The 22,687-nt window shown below is 49.7% G+C and overlaps 8 protein-coding genes across 8 annotated transcripts; 2 read left to right on the top strand and 6 right to left on the bottom strand.

Annotated features, from left to right (window-relative positions):
* Positions 1-268: 268 nt before the first annotated feature.
* GGI43DRAFT_414964 (CrcB-like protein-domain-containing protein) lies at positions 269-2,510 on the bottom strand. The gene has a single exon (XM_083207103.1). The coding sequence runs from the start codon at positions 2,127-2,129 to the stop codon at positions 609-611; it is 1,521 nt and encodes a 506-aa protein (XP_083056860.1). The 5' UTR covers positions 2,130-2,510; the 3' UTR covers positions 269-608.
* Positions 2,511-2,902: 392 nt separating this feature from the next.
* GGI43DRAFT_387315 (uracil phosphoribosyltransferase) lies at positions 2,903-3,679 on the top strand (the record flags this gene model as incomplete). The annotated part of the gene is made up of 3 exons (XM_083203913.1): positions 2,903-3,082; positions 3,136-3,235; positions 3,285-3,679. 3 exons carry the CDS (start codon positions 2,903-2,905, stop codon positions 3,677-3,679), a joined length of 675 nt encoding a protein of 224 aa, XP_083056859.1.
* A 306-nt stretch (positions 3,680-3,985) lies between these two features.
* On the bottom strand, positions 3,986-4,740 carry GGI43DRAFT_208924 (uncharacterized protein). The gene is made up of 2 exons (XM_083200166.1): positions 4,564-4,740; positions 3,986-4,504 (listed from the first exon to the last, which is right to left on the bottom strand). Exons 1-2 carry the CDS (start codon positions 4,663-4,665, stop codon positions 4,124-4,126), a joined length of 483 nt encoding a protein of 160 aa, XP_083056858.1. The 5' UTR covers positions 4,666-4,740; the 3' UTR covers positions 3,986-4,123.
* A 702-nt stretch (positions 4,741-5,442) lies between these two features.
* On the bottom strand, positions 5,443-8,784 carry GGI43DRAFT_414962 (uncharacterized protein). The gene is made up of 2 exons (XM_083207102.1): positions 8,510-8,784; positions 5,443-8,457 (listed from the first exon to the last, which is right to left on the bottom strand). Exons 1-2 carry the CDS (start codon positions 8,617-8,619, stop codon positions 5,583-5,585), a joined length of 2,985 nt encoding a protein of 994 aa, XP_083056857.1. The 5' UTR covers positions 8,620-8,784; the 3' UTR covers positions 5,443-5,582.
* A 437-nt stretch (positions 8,785-9,221) lies between these two features.
* GGI43DRAFT_414958 (uncharacterized protein) lies at positions 9,222-11,905 on the bottom strand. Its single transcript, XM_083207101.1, has 3 exons — positions 10,718-11,905; positions 9,612-10,646; positions 9,222-9,535 (listed from the first exon to the last, which is right to left on the bottom strand). Exons 1-3 carry the CDS (start codon positions 11,311-11,313, stop codon positions 9,388-9,390), a joined length of 1,779 nt encoding a protein of 592 aa, XP_083056856.1. The 5' UTR covers positions 11,314-11,905; the 3' UTR covers positions 9,222-9,387.
* GGI43DRAFT_208461 (uncharacterized protein) lies at positions 11,830-14,096 on the bottom strand. The gene is made up of 2 exons (XM_083200162.1): positions 12,296-14,096; positions 11,830-12,227 (listed from the first exon to the last, which is right to left on the bottom strand). The coding sequence occupies exons 1-2, from the start codon at positions 13,947-13,949 to the stop codon at positions 12,052-12,054; spliced, it is 1,830 nt and encodes a 609-aa protein (XP_083056855.1). The 5' UTR covers positions 13,950-14,096; the 3' UTR covers positions 11,830-12,051.
* A 3,106-nt stretch (positions 14,097-17,202) lies between these two features.
* GGI43DRAFT_208560 (alkaline phosphatase) lies at positions 17,203-19,343 on the top strand. The gene is made up of 2 exons (XM_083200163.1): positions 17,203-17,368; positions 17,428-19,343. The coding sequence occupies exons 1-2, from the start codon at positions 17,366-17,368 to the stop codon at positions 19,087-19,089; spliced, it is 1,665 nt and encodes a 554-aa protein (XP_083056854.1). The 5' UTR covers positions 17,203-17,365; the 3' UTR covers positions 19,090-19,343.
* Positions 19,344-21,622, bottom strand: GGI43DRAFT_208561 (triacylglycerol lipase). The gene has a single exon (XM_083200164.1). It carries the CDS (start codon positions 21,467-21,469, stop codon positions 19,598-19,600), a length of 1,872 nt encoding a protein of 623 aa, XP_083056853.1. The 5' UTR covers positions 21,470-21,622; the 3' UTR covers positions 19,344-19,597.
* Between the last annotated feature and the right edge of the window lie 1,065 nt (positions 21,623-22,687).

The following is a 22,687-nucleotide window of genomic DNA, read 5'->3' as shown; positions in this document are numbered from 1 at the left end:
GAAAAGTATTTGTGAATGGCAATGACAATCCAAGGAAGTGGGAGAGATGTAGACAGCGTTGACGACGTTGTAAAGCTCTAACACTTGGCTCCAGAGACAGTAAACAATGCCTTGCTTGTATCAATAGAAAGTACCAGCGTAGAAGGCCAGGAACGTAGTTTCCACGGCCAGCGACAGCAAGAGACTTTCCAGCGAACCTAAAATGATAAATAATATCTTAATGCCAGTTGATTTTTGGCTTTTCCAGGTATCGCTTGAAATTCTTCTGTCAAGCAGATCCGGGGTCTCACAATGGCCATGTATATAAACCAATAAGACCGCAGAGTTTTGCATGTGCAAGAAATGGATTAAAATCGCATCCAAAAGCTCATTAAATATTATAATCAAATACTTGGCTTTCTGAAATATTAGCGTGCGTAAACAAGCACGACTCTCCTAACTTATTAAGATTAATAAAGTCTCCAAACTTACAAATCCAGTCGGCATGGTATCATATGTACAAGCCAAAGCTGGACCCAAGTGAGGACATGTCTATATCTAAATTATATCGTCAATCAGCAGAAAATATCATTCATCCTCCCATCCTCCTCGTTACACAAGTGCTCTTTTCAAGAGACGCATATCAACGCACTAAAACCATCACTCCATCGCAACCCTCCCATAATGGCAATCATTACCGCCAAGGCAGTTCCCACGCTGCTAAAGCCATATATATACGAGTGACGTCGTCCAAGGCTATTCAGCTCAGCGACCCACGTCGAAATGGTCGTCAAACATCCACAGAATCCATCTTCAATGCCCTGAAGCACTTGGCATCCAGCAAGCCCCCCAATGCGTGCGTGAGCGATATCCCACGACGTGCCCAAGATTGCAGTTCCAAAAATGTTTGCTGTAAAAGTTCCCAGAGGAAAAGACGCAATCTTTCCATTAAGATAGATGGAAAGGTAAAATCGGCCAAGGCACCCCAAGGGCGCAAAGACCAGCGCAAACAGGATTTCGCCGCGCCATTTGTTGTGCGGTGGAAAGATTGCCATGAGAATCGCGCCGAGCCAGCATCCCCAGCCTAGCAGGACGGCGAGGGGGTCGAGAATCTTGCGAGTCACAGGATAAGGAATGGATGGTGTGAATCTTTCTAGAGCAATGGCCAGATGAGCTCCAAGGATTAATCCCGATAGCGAAAGCGACACCGTCACAATCACCACAGCCAAAAGGGCCATAAATGAGTATCCGCCATTCCTGCCTGGGATCCCCAACTCAGGAGTTACCATCTGATTAGACAAAGCGAGGAAAATGTCCTTGATAAAGCTCGAAAAACTGGTGAAGCTTCCGCAGAATCCAGTAGCCAAGCCAATATACAGAGGTATAGTCTTCTTCGTTGCCAGATGGGCCTTCTTGGCTGCTGCCAAATCAATGGCCTGCTCTTCCTGGTCTGATCTCCCCTCGCCATTCCCATTCTCTTTTGCGCGCGCAATTAGTTTGTCGTAAGTCGCCACCCCCCATTCGTCGCGGAACAGCATCCGATCTTCGGACAGAAAGCCCATGATGAGACTACCACCGAAATTTGCCCATAGAACAACGAAGAGAACCGGTTCTCCTGGATATGTAGTCAATGCGCTGAGTCCCACACGTGCAAGAGTGCCCCAGATGGCAAATAGAACGAGATATGATATCGTATAGATCTGCGTTGCTAGCCTCGAGACGTGATGTTCGCTCTTTTCATTGACCACTTCAACATCAGTCAATTGTGCCGAGTTATCACGTTCCCTCCCAGCAGCACTGGCCCGTCGCATTTCGCGCTCTTCATGGTCACGGCTTCGTATCTGTTCCAAGCTGCGGTGGCGGTATACAGGGGCTTCAGTGACATTTTCCACAGGGCTCGTAGCCGCTAGTTCGTCGAGATTCGCCCAGTCGTCTGGAATGTCGTATGTTTTCGCCTCCGCAACAGATCTCTGCCGATCGTCGCCATCTCCTGTCCGCGACGCCTTCGGTGAAGTCGCCGAATTGTCCTTTTCAACGCCGACGGGAAGTCCAGCGGCGCCATCGCCAAGATTTTGATACGCGATTGGCGCATTGTAACTCGCGGAGCTCGATTGCCGCCGCGGCGAGGCTTCTGGTTCGTGCGAAGACATGGACTCTCAGTCTGTCTAGAATTTCAGCCTGGAGGATGGACGGTGTTTGAATCACGCTTCATGTTTCGTAGCTATGGACGCTGGAATGCAGCTCGTTAAGAGTCACTATGGAGAATTTACGATCTTGCCGAGAATCAGCCGTTATCTCAGTCTGTATCGGTACAACATGAATGAAGATGACATGCCCGAGTATGCGCCTCCAGCTTCTACGCACATAAGCAGTAGCTGGAAGTAAAATAACGGCTACTTCAGTATCGTCAGATTTTCACTTCATGATTTATTTAAATTGCATAAATTATTCCTGTTAATTATGTAGCATTCGACAGCTCCCGCCCAGCAACTTACATCCGTTTCTGCCTTGCTCTTATCGCAGCCTAAGCCCAAAGGCCCCCACTGGCGGGCCTCTCCGATTCCCGACTGCTCTAAGGCACGGGCGCTCCACCGCTCGATTACAGCGCCCCATACCGCTAACTCTGAGCTACAGAAGGCCGCTAGCCGACCCCTCCCCCGCCTCCAAGTCCCGAATGTCACTGATATGGATGGATGCCCATAATCCCGATCTCACTACGTACGTAATTTATGCCCAGCCCAAGACACCCTCTTATACCTATCAAGACCGCTTCTTCTCTTCCTTTTATTATTCTTCCTCTTTTCTCTCTCTTCTCTCTCTTTGGCTTCGTCCCAGCATCCTCCGGTGCTCTAAGCTACTATACATTGACTTCGTTAATAGCTTCCTATAGCTTATCGTCCTATAGAACGCCACACCGTCCACCATGGCCGAACTCCCTTCAAACGTCCACATCTCTCAACACCCCAGCTTGCTGGCCAAGCTCAGTCAACTGCGATCCAAAACCGCCAGCCCCCGAGATGTTAAGTCTTTGGTCCACGAGATCGCATTAATCCTCTCCTGCGAGGCCATCAGCACGGCCGTAAAACCAGCCAGCGGTCCAAAGGTAGCGTCTCTCTGACCACTTCAGATGTGGGCCACGATCTAACACACGTACAGGATCAAACTCCCCTGGGCTTCGAATACACAACTGTCGTTTCTGAACCCAGCAATATCTGCATCGTTCCAATCCTGCGATCTGGTCTAGGCATGGTCGAAGGTCAGTCCTCGCGAGATATTTCGCTGTACTCTAAGCTAACAATCCACAGCCGTACAAACTATGCTTCCTAATTCAGTACCGGTCCACCATCTCGGCATGTACCGCGAGCCCTCGACACTCGATCCCGTTGAATACTATAACAACCTCCCCCGGAGCGCCTCCGGCTCTGATAATGGCAGGGTCGCCATCATCGTCGACCCCATCATTGCTACTGGCGGTACATGCGCTGCCGCCATCGAAACGCTGCGCGAATGGGGCGCTAAGAAGGTCATCGTTTTGTCTGTCTTGGGTGCTCAAGTCGGTATTCAGAAGGCCGCTGCTGAGTGGCCCGAGGGAACAGAGATTTGGATTGCAGGCGTGGACAAGGAGCTGACAGATGGCGGTATGCTAAAGCCTGGTCTGGGCGATGTTGGAGACCGTCTGTTTTTGACGATGGGCAAATAACCGATGGGTCAGTGCTACGGAGAGTGGTTATCACACCAAGATATATGGAGAAGAATAGACATTTTGTGCTTGGAACATAGCGATAAATAAGGATGGGCGTAAAGAAATTGTATTTGGATAGCTGTGCCTGCTTAATCTCAGAGAAGCGCGCAGAGCGCAGATGGCGCATGAAGCAAGCCTATGAATAATGCTATATCAAAACGAATCCTCGCAATCTTAAAAAATCCATAGCAGAAAATTGATAACGCCGTCCATGATCCGTGACTTTAATGCCGTATTTGACCTTGATCCCACGATTCTATCCATCTCAGTAGATTTCGCTCCTTCTGAATCTTTGTGTGCAAAAATTAAATCCCGTTGATTAATAGCTTTTATTCGTCTGGATGCTTTGAGGTGTTCCCATGAGGGCACGAAATATTCCAATGATTCTTTTTGGAACTTCTTCTAAGCTTCGATAGCAGTTGCTGCGGTTTTTTTGCGCTTTACATAGTCGCTTATCTCTTTAAATAGCTTCTCGGTTTCAGAAATGAATGAGCCGTGAGTCTTGACGGTTGTTTGAAGCTTATTAATAGCTACTCGGAATCCTCTATCATTTCTTTCAAGCATGCGAATCTTCTGTTGGAGATGCTCGCACTTATTGTTCACATCAAACATGCCATCTTGAAGTTTATTAATTTCCCACTGTTTTCGTTGGTTTTCTCTTCGGAGACTATCATTGATGTCTCTTAATGACTTGCATTCGTCGGATCGCTGACTATCATTTGCTTGAAGGGGATCCACAGCAAGCTCGAGGCGAGCAATTGTTTGAGTAGTTCTTTGATTGGTCTTATAGTGATTGTAAGCACTAAACTGCAACAAAATACTTCAAATCGATCACATCTTACAAAGTGAGCCCTCATGTCATTGCATGTAACAAGAATGCGTCCATTTCCAGTCTCAGTGAAGTCATCTTCTGCTTCTTCATCATTATAACCCTGTTGATTCATGTTGAAAAGAGGTTTAGTATTAAACTTAGATAAAAGTTTGCAGAAAGCGAATGGAAATCCGAAGCTGGACAGTGGGATATGATTGAGTTATGCGAGAGAGAAGGTCTGAAGAAGAGGGTTGGAGAAAAGAGAAATATTTATAACTGCAAATGAAAAGAAAGTTCCTGAAATTCTAGGTATCCACCATACCAATGTCCTTTTCTTTGAGCATTCTAGTCGATGTGAAATGATAGGCAGTTTTATAAGAGTTAGCTGTGAAAATATGAATGAGAGACTTCATGGTACAGATACTATAGATCAAGGGAGCTAATTTGCCTTAAAAAAAAGGAAAACGTAAAAATATATATCACTATATAGTAACATATATTTTCATTGTAGGAAAGCTATCTAATTGCCTTCATCATAAAGGGCTATATGAGACGGACAGTGCAGAGATACAATAACTCCGATTCTCCAAGGTTGGTAGACACAAAAAGGCGCAGGCACTCGGCTGCTTCTATCTCTCGCTCGCAGAGACCGACAGAGATCTTCACAAGCGAGAAGCAAACAAAAAGAAAAATTCAGATTATTATCTGTAGAGAATATAATTACGAGGGTCTAGTACAGATCACGGCCTTCCCAGGTAATCTACATCTCAGTACTCAGCCATGATCATGGGGTCGTAGCTTAACTGCAGCATGGGATACACTCTTGCCACTGACTTGTATTATGGCTCAGGTTTGTTCACCGGCTTCAGCACCTATATATCACTTGAAAGCAAATATGGGCCACCAAAGCTGCTGGAGAATGCAACTAACTTAGTATTATCATTTTAACTCATGGGTAATTCTCTTAAAATCTCATCAACTCATTAATTATGTTTCTAGAAATACATCAAGCCCAAAAACAACGCCCACGACACTCCAAAATAAGCATAATTATACAGCATACCTCTCTTCATCCAGCACCGTCTTCTCCTTCCAACTCTCCTCCACCCACTGTAAAGTCACCAACCGCGGCATCTTCCGTCTTGAGCTGAGTCTCGGCCGCAACTTGTCGCCCACATCGCCAACTTCCATAGGATCATCTCCCAGCACAACGATATGCGTAACAGACTGATCTTCCATATCCTGGCTGCATGAACCGCCACTGTATCTGATGAATCGCTCCCACTTCTCTTTTACGCTCTCCATTGCCCCGTCCGCGAGATAGAACAACACTCTGCACTGCGAAAACATAAAGTTTCGCAGGTTCGTGAAATCTTTCCCATGCTGTTCCAGTTGATCCAAAAATAGTGTCTTGTCAAATGACTCTGCGTCCTCGAGCTTCGGCATATCTCGTAATATCTCTCTCAACTCATACATAGACGTATCTCGGGCGTAGCTGTCACCAAGTGGATCTGTATTCAGAGAAGCACTGTCGATCAAGCCGTCCGTCGCATGAAACAAGTGCTTTTCCTCGTAGGGCAGTAAGAATCCACCACCAGGTTGGTCCAAACAGTCCTTGATCCATGTAGGTCGAATAATGTCAACGTCCCCGTCTTTAATAAGACTAGCAACCTTGACCACTTTCTTATCTCCTATAAGAACCATTCTAGTCCCCGCAGCAGCCCTCTGCGAGATGGTGCCTCCGTTTTCTTTGATGATCGATTCCAGCTGCGCTTTCGTCTTCTTGTACGGTTTCAACGACTCGGATAGCACACAAAACTCAAGTCTTTCAAACAGCTTCGACTTCTCGCCTTCGAATTCGGGAGGCGCCGCATCATCACCTGCGATGACAAGCTCTTTCTTTATCCGTTTTGGATTTTTCCTCCTGCGATCCTCGACGGTCATTTCCATTTGTTTCAACTCTGTCTCCACTCTCTGCTTAAGCTCTTGAAATTCTTCCAGAGACAACGCCGTGTCCCAGCTGCGATCGAGCCTTAGTCTTCGAAATCGAGGGAATCGAAGCGTAAACCCACGAGCAAATTGGTCCGAAGGGCCAACACTGGCCGCTTTCACAGAGACTACAACAGAGTCTTTCGGTCGAATCCACATATCGGGTCGTTCATACTGTTTAGCGTCGCCACCACCCAGCTCAATGTACTCTGATGGCGGGTTTTTGGGATCCCAGTCCATCCATTTACCGTCAGTACGATGCCGAATCTCAGCATAATCCTCTGTTCGAAAGCCGCCGCCAACTTTGAAGAAGCTGAAGCACTTCTCAGGATTGGCGCCAGCTTGTATATGGTTCTGGGTTACCCGGAGGCCGCACAGGAAACTTGATAAGATTCCTCCTCGCTTTCCAGAGCCATAGTAGCCACCAATAATGACACAGTCGAGAGATTCACCAAACTCAGACATGTATTCTGGCTTCACCTTTAGCCAGTCATCGTTGCGGCTGTTCAGGCGATACATGGATCGAGGATTCTTCAAGACGAGACCTTCTGATGCATTCGCAACAACTTCTCTCAAAAGTGGCTCAATTGCATCGGCCGAGATCGCACGTGTATACTCGTGAACTTCTAGTCGACGATGGACCGATTTGACTGCCTTGTCTAAAGCGTTCCGTCGATCGCGCAGAGTATACTGTGTAAGCTGCTTGTCATTCAGGTATAATATATCAAAGACTCGAAATAAGGGGCGGTGGCCAGCTGCATTCGATTCGGATTTGTTGTTTTGCTCTGCAAGGGCGGCCGTCTTCAGAGTACCAAAAGGGACAATTTTGTCAACTGCCATATCCCAAGTAATCATCTCGCCGTCCAGGATCAGATTCCGTACACCGGGCGCAAACGCATTTTTGAGATGCCTCGTCAAGCTAGAATTCTCATCGAGTAGGCCGTTACCATATAAATAGGTGTAATCCTTGGCCTTTCTCGACCAGAAGCAGAATCTTCGTCCACCTGGATGACTGGGATCTTCAACCATGTGCACCTGCATGCGCTCACCGTCTAATTTCTCTTCTATCCAGAATTCAGGATCCTCTTCGGTTGGTCGGAGGAGTTCAATCATCTTTTGGAACGATGCTGGCATTTGAAACTGAGCAAGCTGCGGTTGAAGGCATTGCATCACTGCGATGCCAGCCTCATCCTGCTCAAGCCTGAATTCGGGATCGTAGAGCTCCCAGCATACGCGTCTTAGACTTGACGATACGCTGAAAAGAGTTTCACCATCAGGGTGCCATAAATACAGGAACGTCTTTTCCGTAGCACCGACTTTCATTTGTTTCAGGATAATGCGAATGAGCCACATGAGCTCTTCAGCATTCATGCGATTGTAGAAAGTCTCAAAGATGCGCAGATTCTCAGCTTCTCCGGCCGACGCAGCCAATTTATCCAGCTCGTGGTTAACTTCTGCAATGGTCATATTGCCCACCTGGGTGCGCATCGGGCGTTTTGAGATGACTTCAAAACATCGACCAGCAAAATCACCCGCCAGGCGTGCTCCTGTAGTCTGGCCGGGCAACTTCCAGTGCAAAAGATTGTAGCCATCTTCAGAGTTTTTGTCAATCTTCATCAGCTTCACCAAGAGCTTCCCTATAGCATTCTCCTTCAGCCCATAGACGCCGCGATCGCGATCCTTGTCTGGGAGAATGAGACGCAATGCAGGATAAAAATCGTCGCCAACTTCTTTCCTCCATCTCGTGATGAATCTCTCAACAATGTGTCGCCTCTGTTCCTGTGGCGATAGTTTGGTTAGTCCATAGGGACCCTTTTTGCTGGCTGGACCTGAAGCGCTTGGCTGCTTCTTGTTGTCATTTAGTGGGTTGAACAGGTCTTTGAAGAGCTCTGAGAATTTCAATGTCTGGGAATGATTCCTTGGCTTATTAGGATACCTAAATGGAAGTTAGAGTTATATTCTTTAAAGACGTGTGCTTGATAGCGTACTTGGCAGCCAATTCCTCCTCTGTCATGCCACTCGTGCCATATTGCAGGTCTTCTTCTCTCAGCGCATCTTCATTTGGTGTCTGTGGCTCTTCGACTTTCAATTCTCCCATTGTCGCGCTATGATGGGAATTGAACCAATTGAATGTCAATCAGCTGCCCCAAAATTAATAAAAGCTCAGAGGGACTTTGACAAGCAGAGGTAAAGATGCGAATCGTGTAAACAAGTCGCGACTCGATAGGGCTTAAGTACTACAGCTGCCTCAGCACAGCTACAGAGTGAAGCAATTAAAGCTACAGATAATTGTGGGTCGGGCGACTGCTGCCTGCATCAGCCACATTCTAGCTTATGTAATGCCGGCTAGCTCTCCTCTGTTTGCGATGTCGATATTCAGGCGTATCCAGAGCTTCACCTTTCGCATATATTGCTTTGTATGTCATTTGAAGGTACGAGAATTGCAGTTAGATATAGCTACACAAATTGTTCAATGCCACATTCTACATGGTCGGCAAGAATATGCCAAATATAGCTAACAGCAGACCATCCGAATCAAGATTTCAACGCCATGCCTTTCATTATGTACTGAGTCTTTTAACTCGAGTAAACTCAGTAATCGAACATGAACCATGAAAGCGAGTAAGGGTAAATCAAGATGAATCACTGTACTATAAAGGCTTTTTCTAAAAAGAATAAATTGAGTCATTTCAACTAAGCATCACGCTTTACACCAAGGTGAAGAATTGTAAAGGGTATCTCAACTAATTTCTACTGCTGCCCACCATCGCTATACCAAGATAAATTTTTTCTTCTTCTTTTTCCAATCCAGACTTAAAACAGACCGACCTGCATTCTGTTTTCCCATTCATCGCAAACAACAGCCTCATGCCCTCGTCCTCCTCTTCGCCTTAACCTTCTTTCGGTTGCTCCGCACACGATTCCGCTGAACGACGCGCACGAACCAGGAGTAAATCATTTCGCGCATCAGGATAAGGATTGTAGCAAAAGCCGTGGGGACAGCGCAAGCCCAGCTAATTTACATTTTGATTAGTCTCGGATACCCAGGCAGTGTGTTATATACTTGAGGGTGGATCAATGAACACTTACAAGTACCAAATGCCATTATTAATTTCCGGAAATCCGTCCGCTGGGAAGTTCTGTCCAAAGAATCCAGTAATGAAAGTCAACGGGAGGAAAATGATTGTGACGGTGGTGAGCTGCTTCATGCTCTCGTTCTGGTTGGCCGAGATGGTGTTGAAGATGAGGTTGATGAGATTGTCGCTCGACTGCTTGCACTGCTGCAGAGCTTCAGTGATGATGATGCAGTGATCCAGCACGTCGCCCAGATAGGTGTGCGTCATGGGAGTGACGATGACACCGCTGGCCGGGTTCTCGAGCTCTTTGATAGCCGCTTCATGAGGGAGGTCCGTCTTGTGATCACGCAGGACGTTGACGAGATTATCAATGGGGTTGAGGAAGCGCAGCATCTTGTTAATCTCGCTGATGCAAATGTAAAGACTCTTGCACTGCTTGATGCTAGGGGAAGTCAGGACGTCAAGCTCCAGGTCGCCCAGGACATCATTGTACACTGCCGTCAGGGGAATGGCCAGATCGATAATGGCATCGATGATAGCCTGCACAAGGAGCGAGGCATCGCAGGATTCGCGAAGGATGGTGCCCGGGTTGCTAAGACGCGTAACGATAGGGCGCTCGACATCGCCGGCAGAGACCTCGAAGAAGGAGATGACGGTGTTATCGGCCGTGAGGAAAATGGAGACTTGCTCGGCTGAGACAGCGAGGCCGAGGGGCGCGAGGATGGAGTTTGCCTCCATGTAGTCAGTACGGGTCTCGTTGCCCGAGGCATGGTACCGCTGCAGGGTGCGGATCATGGAAGTCTCCTGCAGCTCGAGGCTCTCAGATAGCTCCGTCAAGCACTTTTTGGTGATGCGCTTCTCTGGGTCCATTGGAGGGCTGGGGGTTTTGAGCTTGTCGTCCTTGCTGCTGCCAAATCCGCGGAAGAAGTCCTTGACCTTGGTCGATTTTCTTGACCGGATACTGCTCGAGTCGGAGGAGCTATCGTCGTCGTCCACAAGATGGACCAGCTTCTGGAGTGTCATGATAATAAAGGCGTGGTTTGGATACCTGGTGAGAACTCCATATTAACATCATTTCTCATTTTCCCATCTTCAGAGTCTCGTCATCTTGTTACTTACCAATCGGCCTTGGTTCTGTTCCTGATATTCATGATATCCTCCAACGCAAGCTTATGCAAGCCCTTGTGCGCTCCAATCGCCTGAATCACATCCCAACTCAAGCCATTGACATTAATCCACCGACACTTGGCCCACTTCTCCTTCGGCATCGTCAAAAACGTAATAAATGATTCATTATCAAAGTGTCTCTTAACCATGTTGTCTTTCGAAAAATCCACCACCGTGATATCGCAATCCGCGCTCAGCTGCGGCATCGAGGCATGTCCTCCATCTGGCAAATTGGGATCGAAACCAGGCTCAGAGCCCGGTTCCCAGCCCGGCCTCTCAGTGTAGGTGGCATCAAAGTCGAAGTCGTCTGCATCGTCAATTGGCCTGAATGTCGCAGCGCGAGTGCTTCGTCGGCGGCGCAGAGGCGAAAAGGGCTCGCGATGGACAGCCGTGTCGGAGCGCGAGAGGCGGCGAATGACAGGCGGCGGCGACGTGTTCTCGGTGTCGATGTTGAGGCCGTAGTGGACTCGATTGAAGGTCGGGACGCTCTCTGGACCAGTGGCGTTGGAGTTGACACCGTTGGTGTCGACTTCTTGGATTGAATCCATTGCGGGCGAATGGACGGACGATGCGAAGATGGCTTTAGACTTGTCGCATCGATGAATCGCGCTCTATCTCGCGTTTATTCTATATCAGTGGCGATACCGGGTCTGGTATTGCTGTCGCCTCTCAGGGGAATGTGTCCGATGGTGGCATCGAAATGTCACTGCGTCGCTTCGGCCAGCAAAACGATTCTTCCATTCAGTCTATGCGCTTCTCAAGAACAAAGCAGCAGCCGCAAATCGCACGCAAAAGGGTCAGAAAAAATAATATTGTGAAAATCACGACATTCTCGTGAGCTAGCAGAAAGGATGGACCGTGTCATCATCGTATCAACAAAGACTACCAACCCTAAGTATTATTAGCATCGTATGTCGGTTAGTTTTTGGTGCAGCTCTGAAGCGCAAGCCCCTAAGACCAGGTTCTAGGCCAATCTGTCCTAGGGCATGACGTTATTAAGGGCGATGATCCCAGCTACATGGACCAATAGCGGCTCAAAGTCATGACTTCATATCTACATTGACTCGTGATGATTCGACATAACGCTGCACTTTTTTTTATAGTGTATATACATCGTTATCGTTAAATATGTATCTCGTCATGATCAACAATGGCGAGATAAGAAGAAGAAAGATACAAGCTCTAGTAGTACAATGAAAAACCCCCCTTTAGCGTCTCATCAAAAAAAAAATTCCACCCCTGCGTTTGATGAAACAAATTGCTTCGGCGCCATGCTATGCTTGCTCTTAGACAAACTCCGCCAGCTGGAAGATCTGATCTTTCTGATTATCGCACTTCGCAGCCTCCACTCTGTCAGCACCAGCGATAAGACAGGTCTGGTTGTTGGCTGAGGCAGGTGTGAGGACGATGTTGGTGTTGCTCGCCTTGAAGGGGAACAGCTGAGAAGTCGTGGTTTTGCCACCTATTGTTAAAATACGATTAGCTTCTTACTCATAGAAATGGATAGAATAGGTGAATTTTCAAACTTACTTCCGTCAGCACGTCCACCGCAAGAGAACATAATCACTTGGTCGTCAGCCGCACGTCGGCCATCAAAGTTGAGGCAGCCGTTGGTAATGACACTGACAATCAGCGCCTCGCCAGCAGTACCATCGTTGTGGGCACCCTTGGTGACAATGTCGAACTTCTGGCCTTGGTCTTCTTGGTTGCAGGTAACCATCTGGACGGGGATGAGGTTCTCACGGAAATCACCAGCCGTAGGGTTGACAGACAAGCATTTGCCATTGGAGGCCTTAATGTTGATGCTCTGGACAGGTCGGACAGCAGTCTCGTCAAAGGGGTTGGCCTCAGCTGCGGCGGTGGGGTTCAAAACGCCTCCAGCTCCAGAGACACGCACGGCAGACGTGGCGCTTCCAGTGACGGCGGCCTGAGAGACGGCAGTAGTAGTCTGAGAGCTACCGACACCAGCATTGTTGGCCACGCCAGCACTGGTAGCAGCCGCAGCAGTGGCAGAAGCTGCCTCTTGGCCCGCGGTAACAGTAACAACCTCAGATACGGTGATGATACGGGGAGCAGAGCACTGAGCATTCTCATCACCACCGGGAGCCGCAGCGGTAGTAGCAGCACTGGAAGCAGCATTGGTTGTGGCAGCAGCCTGAGCCTTGGTGGTCGTTGCAGGGGCCGAAGCGGTGATGGTCGATCCGGTGATGAGACCGGAGGAGTGGGCAGCCTGGAGGGAGGAGGAGATGCTGGAGGCCTGTTCGATAGGGCAGATGGTGGTGGCCAGTACGACGGTGTCGGTGACAACGACGGTGGTCTTGGCAGACTCGGGCAGGCTAGCGATAGCAGTCTGGCGAGCCGGGCAGTTGGTGACCTCGGGAGCACAGCTGATGACGGTGTGGACTGAGGTCGCGAGGACGGTCAGAGTGGTGGCAGCAGCAGGGTCAGCAGCACTTGTAACAGCAGCTTCAACAGCGCTCGTGGCAGCAGCAGCTGAAGTAGCTGAAGCTTGGGTCTGAACAGCCGTGGAGCCGGCTGCGGCAGAGCTAGTAGCGGCAGAGCTGGTGCTGTTGCTGCCGCTGGCATCAGAAGCTCCAGCAGAGCCACCAAAGGTGAACTTCTGCGTGGCGTCGCTGGCACTGCAGTCGGCAATGTCAATCAAGTTGCCCTTGGGGACAAGGCACTTGGTGGAGTCGTTCTCAGGCGTAAGGCTCAGAGGACCATTGCCGCCGGTAAAGGCAAAGAGCTGAGAGTTTGTGACTTGGCCGCTGCCATCAGCTCGTCCACCGCAGGAAAAGAGAAGAACCTGGTTTCCAGCCGCTCGTCGAGGGTCAAAGTTGAAGCAGGCCTGTGTAAGAGTGCTCACGATCAGAGCCTCGCCCTTTTGGTCGTTGTGAACACCAGAAGTGATGACATCCCAGCCCTGGCCTTGAACGCTGCCACAGTCTGTGATCTGGATAGGAGTCAAGTTGGCTCGGAAGTCTCCGGAAAGAGGGTCGACGCTCAGACATTTGCCATCAGAGGTCTTGATCTGGACGTTGGAAAAGGCACGAGTAGCTGTGTTGTCTCGAGGATGAGACTCCGCTGTAGCAGCCGGGTCGAGGGACGTAACCTCTCGGCGGTTGATGGGGCCGGCAGCTACGAGAGCCGCAAAGAGTAGAGAAAGAGTAGCCTTGGAATACATCTTTTTGTTTAATAGCGAATAGTATATAATAAAAAAGAATGAATTCTCAGTAGATCAGCAGAGAAACACGGCAAAAAGAGAGAAACAGAAACAAGATGTTTTCAGAAAGGGAATGGAATGAAATCTGCACAGCAGATGACCTCGTCAAAGGCACGAATCGAAAAGAGTGAAAGTAAGGAAAAAGGGAAAGAAAGGAGCGAGCACTGCACGCAAAAGTGAAGCTATTCAGAGCAACTACTAGAAACTTGAGAGAATCCCTCCACGAGATCTTGGCATGGCGCCGTCAGTATATATATGCCCCCTAGCAAAAGAGCCCGAACCGCGAGCAATCAATCGCCCATCCCCCCTAGTCGGCTAGATCCGAGCCAGGAACAGCTGCTCGTTCTTCTCGTCCCCTTCATTTCCCATCTCGGTCTTTTGTCTCCTGATGGGGCAGAGCAACAAGTTTCGTTTTGTCAAAAGAAGCGGCAAACAACCCCGTCCCCACAAGCCTGCCCAGCGACTAATTAGGCCATCGACGGGGAACGTCCTACGCAAAGAGTTTCAGCACAGCCTTCTAGCCAACCATCGCGGAACCAAGCTGAGACGATACAGGGGGTTGCTGTTTTAGGTGTTTGGGAAACGCATGGTTAGAGCCGAGTTGTAAATCCGGAGCCAGCCGGTTTTAGCGATTAGGGGAGCACAAACGCCACTAAACCTCCGCTGGAGAAAGTCCTTAGTGGCCAGAGTTGTTTAGCGCCTATTGTTTAAAACGCCCTCAAAAGCCACATCGCGATTAACCGCTAAGGGGTCCAGCCGTCAGTGCTTCAATGACCATTCGTTGTGTTGAATAAAGACAAAAGGAGTCGATGTGGCTTGACAGCCGCCGCCGCAGAGACCCTCATAGAGACCCTCATAGCAACCCTCCGAGTCCCCGATGGCTTGCATATGCGCTGGAGTCAGTCTATGCTAATGCCTGGCAACTCAACTCGTCTGCCAGTTTCAAACTTTCAACCATGCTTATTTCGTAGCTAAAAACCGCGTAGACGCTGCATGGCCGCGGAACATGGAAACGAAATTACTCCTCTTTTTTGTTATTGGAAGACAATCAGATCTGAATTCCCGCATGACGTCGAGAAATGAACCCCCTTGCCGTCGCAGATTGATTAACGCGGAGGCTCAAAGCACCCTTGCGCACTGAAACAAGTCAGTCGCTTGACGTCTCAAGGGTCTTGGCTAGCAAAGCACTTACATGGGCTAGTATTAGTAACGTGAAGGCGTATTACCAAATACTCTTCCAAATGCAGCAATGTTGCTCCGTAAAACGCGCCATGGGGTGAATAGAGGCGCAAACTACCCCAGATAAGGTATCTCTCTGCCTTTTTTTCTTAACTCTAGCAAGCCTCCTCTTTTGTAGTTCTCCGATGGCATGTATAGTTTATAGTGCCTTTGTAGATTATTCTTCTCATTTCCGTGGCTGTTAATAGTACTCTGGCCACTCGTCCATCCTCTGCTCAGACGGACAGTCATTGACCCAGAATCGGTCGCAAAAGGCCGCCTTTGGGACCAGGATGGTATTATGCCACCATGGATCGCACTCGTCGGGCATATAAAATGGCAGCTGGCTTAGCCCCTCGCCCTGCCAAGCCTCTGGGTCGTTGATGCGGTGGATCTCAGACATGATCTGGGAACAAGAGGTGTGACAAGCGATAGACCCATAGCAGCCGCAGTGGTATAAGATCATGATGTAAGTGCACATTGTGATTATTGTGGGCTTTTTAGATCAAGTCGATGCTTTTTGTAATTTTTTCTCTTTTGTATTGATGCCGGTGGCTTCATGCAGCTCTCTCTCTCTGTCTGTCTCTATGCATGGCCTTTATAGAATGCTTCACGTAGGGCATGGGCCGGACGATTGCACCACGCACCGTGCTATTGCTTGCAAACTCGATATGAGCCAGCACATAAAACACCCGACAGTCGGGCTTATTATCGATGTAACCGCAAAAACGGTGAATGCCACCGCGTGTTGGCCTATCATGCTTCAGTCAACTGCCCAAAGGATGGCAAAAATGAAAATTGCATGAAGTTTCACCGTTTGTAGTATGCATTTGCTGAGCACACACAGCTGTCAGATAGTGAAAGCGCCCTTCAACTAAGCCAAGGCGTGGCATTTGTTCGTAAAAGAGCCTGTCGCAGGCCACAGAAGGCTGTTCAGCAAATGCGTCTCTCTTCTCTGAGGCTGTCGCACGCGGCTTGTTTTTGTCTCCCTCTTCCCGCAGGACGCCGCACAAGGCGCCTTGGCATCTTGTGCAGGCATAAAAGGACATGTTTGCACTACCCGGTTGCTCTGAAAGCGCAGGACATGAGGAGAGCCAGAGTAGCAGGTAACACTTTGTACGCCATCAGGGAAGATATCATGGGGGTTGCGGATATAGATAAAGAGACGCTGGCAGTGAATCAGAGACAAGCTTGATATCATTTGTGAATGGCCAGTATGGTCTTGGAAGTGGTAGACACAGAAAATGGTGGACACAAAAAGGTTAAGATGGCGGATAACGAAGGCGAGCAGGCGGCGATAGAAGCTGTAAGTATAAACTGGGAAGGTCTCTTATCGATACATGCAACCGGAATGCCGCGTTATCACATACGCTCTGTCTCTCTGTAAATAGCATCTAATTGTCTCTACATTTTTACTAATATCCTCCCATCCGCATTACTCATCATAATTATGTGAGATGCCTCTCTTCTCGCTCCATCTATGCATACAGCTGCTTCCATCATGTTGGCGCAGCATCCATCTCCACCAGCCCCGGATTCCGAACGACTCCCCACAAAATGCGCCATCGACATGCCAACATAAGCGCTGTGAGATCTCATCGGGCCATCGCCCATCACATCACCACCAACCAGCCAACCAAGAAAGACGAGCTTCACTCCATGGCTATTTTACTCCCTCGGTTTATTATTTGTTGATCCTCATCCGCCATTGTCTCGCAGATTTCTGTTCGAGATTGCCGTCATCGCCATTCTCAGTCGATGCCTCCGCACTCAGTCACCTGCAGCACCAGCACCAACCACCAACATCACGGGACGGCTTACTGCTGTCTTAGACCGCTGCGGAGTATATTTCTCGACCTTTTCCCTGATATTACTGGCCCTATGATGCAACTCCCGACGCAACTGGCACGCGACCTCTCACTGTCTTGGGCCAGCCGCAGCGCCCCACCACAGCCGATCTAGGGTCTAGATGCAACTCTATAGGGCTTATGGCCGCTAGCTACCCGCTACAGCGGTGGCCTGTGACGCAGGAGGCACTGCGCAAGTATATCATCTTGCCGTTGCCAGCCTTGTGACTCTAAACGTGGAGATCCCATCACCGCTCCTGCTCAGGCCCAGCAACCAGAGCAGAGCAGAGCACTACACGAAAGGTGGACAGAATGGTAAGTCTCAGTGGTTTTAAATTTCATGTTCCATCCTGGAAGCTAATACAAGCGAAAAGTCGTCCGAGCGCAGTCCTCTCCTATCCAACGGCGGCGAGGCCAGCGAGCCTCTCCCGCAAAAGACGGGCCTTCGCTCCTCACGGGTCCGCGAGATCATCTTCTTCGTCTGGGGCCTCGTTGCCACTGCCGCTTTCGTCGTTGCTGCCGTATGGATCCAACATGCCTCGCAAACCCATCACAACGACAACAAGGTCGCTGCCAAGCGTAACCTAGTCTTCATGGTCTCTGATGGCATGGGGCCGGCTTCCCTCACTTTGACTCGAGGCTACCGACAATACATCTACAACCTGCCCGAAAATGACACTCTTACTTTGGACAAGCATTTCTGGGGTACCAGCCGCACGCGCTCCACCAACTCCCTGGTGACCGACAGCGCTGCAGGCGCCACCGCCTTCTCCTGCGGTCTCAAGAGCTACAACGGTGCAATCTCAGTCCTCCCCGACTCCCAGCCATGCGGATCGGTCATGGAGGCGGCAAAGAGGAGCGGATACACAACCGGACTCGTCGTCACAACCGATATCACGGATGCCACGCCCGCTTGCTTCGCTAGCCACGTCCTGAGGCGAGATATGCAAGACTCCATCGCGCTTCAGGAGATTGGTGAGGGTGTTCTAGGCCGCTCTGTCGATCTTATGCTGGGTGGTGGCCGCTGCCATTTCCTTCCCAACACCACTGAGGGCGGATGCCGTGCAGATGACATCGATGTTACCCGCTTGGCTCAGGAGAAGCACGGCTGGAACTACGCCAACAATCGCCAAGGCTTCGATGCCCTCGACGGCGGCAACAAAGTGCCCCTTCCTTTCCTCGGTCTCTTTGCTGAGCGTGACGTTCCCTTTGAAATCGACAGACAAAAGCAAAACGATGTGTACCCCAGCCTGAGTGAGATGGCCACCGCCGCCCTGCGAGCCCTCGAAAAGGCAACCAAGCACTCCGACAAGGGCTTCTTCCTTATGATCGAGGGAAGCCGTGTCGACCACGCCGGCCACAACAACGATCCTGCCGCCCAGGTCCGCGAGGTCCTCGAGTACGACAAGACCTTCAAGGCAGTAATTGACTTCATCGCCAACAGCGAGACTGAGACCGTCCTCGTTTCCACCAGCGACCACGAAACCGGCGGTCTCGCCACGGCCATCCAAGAGCCTGGCCATCTGCCCGTATACAACTGGTACCCCCGCGCTCTTGCCAACGCTGCTTCCTCAACTGAATTCCTTGCTGCCAAGCTTCGCGCCTACGCAGCAGCCACATCATCCTCCAAAGCCGACCTCAAGAAGTGGATCAACAACGAGCTTGTCATCCCCGGCCTCGGCATCTCCAATGCCTCCGACGACGAGCTCTCAGCCCTGGCAGACCACGCCGATGCCTCGCTCGAGATCTTCTCCGCCATAATCTCCCTCCGCGCTCACATCGGCTGGAGTACTCACGGGCATACCGCCGTGGACGTCAACATTTACTCTTCTGGTGGCCCTGGCACGGATAAGATTCGTGGTAACGTCGAGAACACGGACGTTGGTCGCTACTTGCGCCATTACTTGGACGTTGATGTTGAGGACATCACTAAGGAGCTTAGAGAAAAGACAGCCAAGGTCAAGTTGGACATGCCGGCTGGTGAGATGAGTGTTAAGGAGCCATATCACGCATTAGAGGAGGTGGTTGAGGCTTAAAAACGCGACTACTTAGAGTAGATGTGTTTTTTCTTTTTTCTTTTTTTTTTCATACATGTGCTGAGATGAAGGTGATGATTTAGACACGGGCATATTTTTCATTTTAGATTGCGATTTCGCATCTGGCATAGCAATCGGTATTAGTACACACAGACACAGACAGAGTTTTGTTTTTTCGCTTTTTACAAGTGTTTTAGAATAACACTGAAAGAAAGAGTGCGATTTGTTTTTCTCTCAATATAGGTATATAATGGATACAAACACACCAAAGGATATCATATCTCTCTCTCCATCTTAATCCGCTTTAACGCCCAAAAATTATCATTAAAAGCCATTTTTTGTCCTTTCTTGTTGAAAGTGAAAATTCCATCAATGCCCATATCGTATCATATTTACCCGTGGGGTACCATACCATGTTTCCATCTATTCCATCCTATATTCCTCCCATATTCTTAACCAGAGAGGGAGGGAGCCCAAATAAAAAGAGAGTGAGGGAGACGCGGAGAAATCAATTCTCGACGGGTCTCTCTTCGAGATTATACCGCATGTACAACTTATCCAGGAAATGCGAGTGCCGTATGCCGTTTGGTCGCGCTGTTTTGAATGCCTCGATGGCATCTGCTAGCGCAAACCCGCACTTCTCGACAAGGTAGCAAACAACAAAGTAGCCAGATCGATTGTATCCGTAATGACAGTGCACGCCTACAACGCACTGCTCAGGGTCAGACCAGCCTTCCGCGGCGGCGCGCTCGCGCTGAGCCTCGCGAATAGAATCAACCAGCTTGATGAACTGGTCGACTGTCTCTCCGTCAGGGGGGATCTTTGACACAGTAGGGAATTTATGATAGTGGATGCCGCGACGCTCAAGACCGCGCGGGTCATACACAGGCTGGTCCTTGGAGATGTCAATCACGTCTTTAATGACATGGCCCCATTTCTCAGCAAAGACCGCCGGGCAGTGTACGTCGTCAGCCTCACGAAGCGTCTTGATGACGCGGAAGACAGGCTTTCCGCTGGGACCAATGGGTTCAGAGACAGGCTTGACGCCCTGCCACTTGAGGAGGTTCTTGACATCCCACTTGCCCTCGCGGGAGAGGTGTTGGAGCTGCCAGGCGAGCGAGAGACGCTGGGTAATATGCTCAGCGAGAAAGTCGGATACGAGGCCGGCGAGGGCGCGAACTGTGCGTGGGGAGTAGAGGAGCGTGTGGTTTGCGGCTGCGCCAGTGAGGATGATGGATCGCACAGCTCGCATGGGGTGTTGCGACTGAGGGGGCAGGTCTGGCTGATACTCGACGGGTGTTGAAGGGCCGTTGGCATCGCTGTCTTCTGCATCCTCGACAGTCAAGTTATTGGCATTGACATCAGCATCAAGCTGTGTTGAGCCGCTCACCGACGCAGGCGAGTCCAGCTCCGATGCGCTCAGTTGAGCTTCATCATGCACCATACTATCATCCAGTGAGTGAAAGGCTTTTACGACCTTGTCCACCTCCTTGGGCGGCGTCACATTATCCTTTTCACCACCAATGAGAAAGACGGGAATATCCAAGCCCGCCCAGGCCTCAGGCCCAGGAATGCCGCCAATGGCCTTCCCATTTTCGTATCGAGTCGCCAAGGCGCCGTATGCCATCCGTCTCCATACTGGTGTTCGGCTCTGCTGGTTGTATCGATACTGCATGAGCTTCAGCTCATCTGGCGCGCCTCCTCCCACGAAGCGCGCAACGCTGGCGCTGCTGGGTCCTCCTCTGCCATCCCACTTGCGCCAGAGGGTAAAGATCCAGCCAGGGATCCAGAGGAGCGGCTTAATCATTTTTGCTTTTGATTCGTCCATCGGTCCGGATACAGGACAAATCGCAACCAATCCAACAACATGCTTGGCAAGAGATGTCTTGTGTGGGAACTTGGCATTTGCCAGGCCAGCCGACAAGATGGTTCCCATGCTATGCGCAATCAAGACGACGCCTTGGTCGTGCTCCTTGTCGCGATGGTCCTCAATGATCACCTCCAGCAACTCGATCAGCGCCTCTGAAGTATACGCCTCCCATTGTGTCGGCGCAAACTTGGATCGTCCACCGCCAGGCCAATCAATGGCCAAACACGGCGCCAGGTCAACCAAGCTCCTCAACAACGGGTGGAATTGCGCAACCGAGCCACCTAGGCCTGGGATACACACCAGTAAAGGCAGCGGCGCAGGCTTCTTGGGCAGCTGGTCGGCCTTGACATGCTGGCGGAAGAAGACGCGAATCTCGGGGTACTCGAAGCGGCTCGTCTTGTAAGACTTAAACTGAGAATGATCGCGAAGCAACGCAGGATCGGTGGCGTGAGCGTCTGTGGAGAGAGCCTCCGGCGCCGAAGCTGGGCTGCTTTGCGCTGTCTTTGCCATTCGCGCGATTGGTTGTTGGTGGTCCAATTGGTGTTTTTGCTATCTCTTCTTGATCGGGTATTCGTGATGGTGACGTCGTGGTGTCGCTGCTATTATTCGCCCCCAGCCAAACAAAGCTCGAATTGTTCTAGAACAAAGGGAAATTCAAGGCCAGGAACAGCGCGCCACCTTTTATATCGCGTTGCGCAAATCGCTATAAAAACAAAGAAGAAGAGAAAAAACAAAACCAAAAATCCTAGCGCAGACAAGCAGCGGTCAAACAACACCGCAAGCTGCTCCCAAACAAACCGGGACGAAGAGCTCGCCTACAACGGCAACCAACGGCTTGCTCCTTTCAAAAAAGGGCCGTGTGAAACAGATTCCTCCCTCTCAGCAGAAAAATCGAATGACGCAGCTGCAGGTCTAGTTAAAGTCTCGGGTATCGGTTTTCGAATCGAATCGAGAGATAGAAACAGGTAAAAAAGAAAGCCCGTGATAGATTCTTCTCCCTCGTCGCAGATGAGAGAGTCAGGTGAGTCACGTAAATCCGCTTCAAGGCAAAGATTTACACGGCAAGAATAAAAGAAGATGGATGGGCAGTCCCAAGTCGCCAAGCAACTGACTGGCGAAGATGCATTGCAGTAAGAAAATAAAATCCCACGGTGACGTTGCCTGCCGCCGTCGGAGGGTTTTCCAATCTTTTTTTGCCAAGGACGGGTTTGGAAAAAAAATAAAAGTAAGGCGGATTTGGGGATTTGCGTTAGTGGCCAACCAATTGTCACGGGCTCCCGAGGAAGCTTGTCATTGCGCGAAAGAGGCCCTGCTAACATGCCATCGATTTTTTGCTGCTTCGTTTTTTTTTTAGTGAGGCGACGCTAAGGAGCGGCCTCGTTTCAGCGGCTTACCCTGAAGCTATGACAACATACTCGCATGTGATTATGAATTGGGCTGGAGAATAGCTGCGATTGGCTTGGTTATTGTAGGAATAAATTGATCTTGTTAGGATATTTGGATAATTTAGGGAAAATGCAATGAGGTGGATGTATAGAATATATTGTAATAGCCTAATCAAATGTGTACTTATATAGACAGCAAAAGCTAATGTTTGCAGAAATACCACTCGAAACTCAATGACTGCAAGTTTATTCCCATCTACGAATTAATTAACTAGGATAGTCTAATTCAACACCTTATATAATGAAATAAGATAACAAAGATGTTGTAATCGTAGCAAAGAAA

The sequence above is a fragment of the Trichoderma evansii genome, assembly GCF_050947405.1.
Source record: "Trichoderma evansii strain SZMC 28006 chromosome Unknown GGI43scaffold_24, whole genome shotgun sequence".
NCBI classification, from domain to species: domain Eukaryota; kingdom Fungi; phylum Ascomycota; class Sordariomycetes; order Hypocreales; family Hypocreaceae; genus Trichoderma; species Trichoderma evansii.
This window is presented reverse-complemented; position numbering and strand designations above follow the sequence as displayed.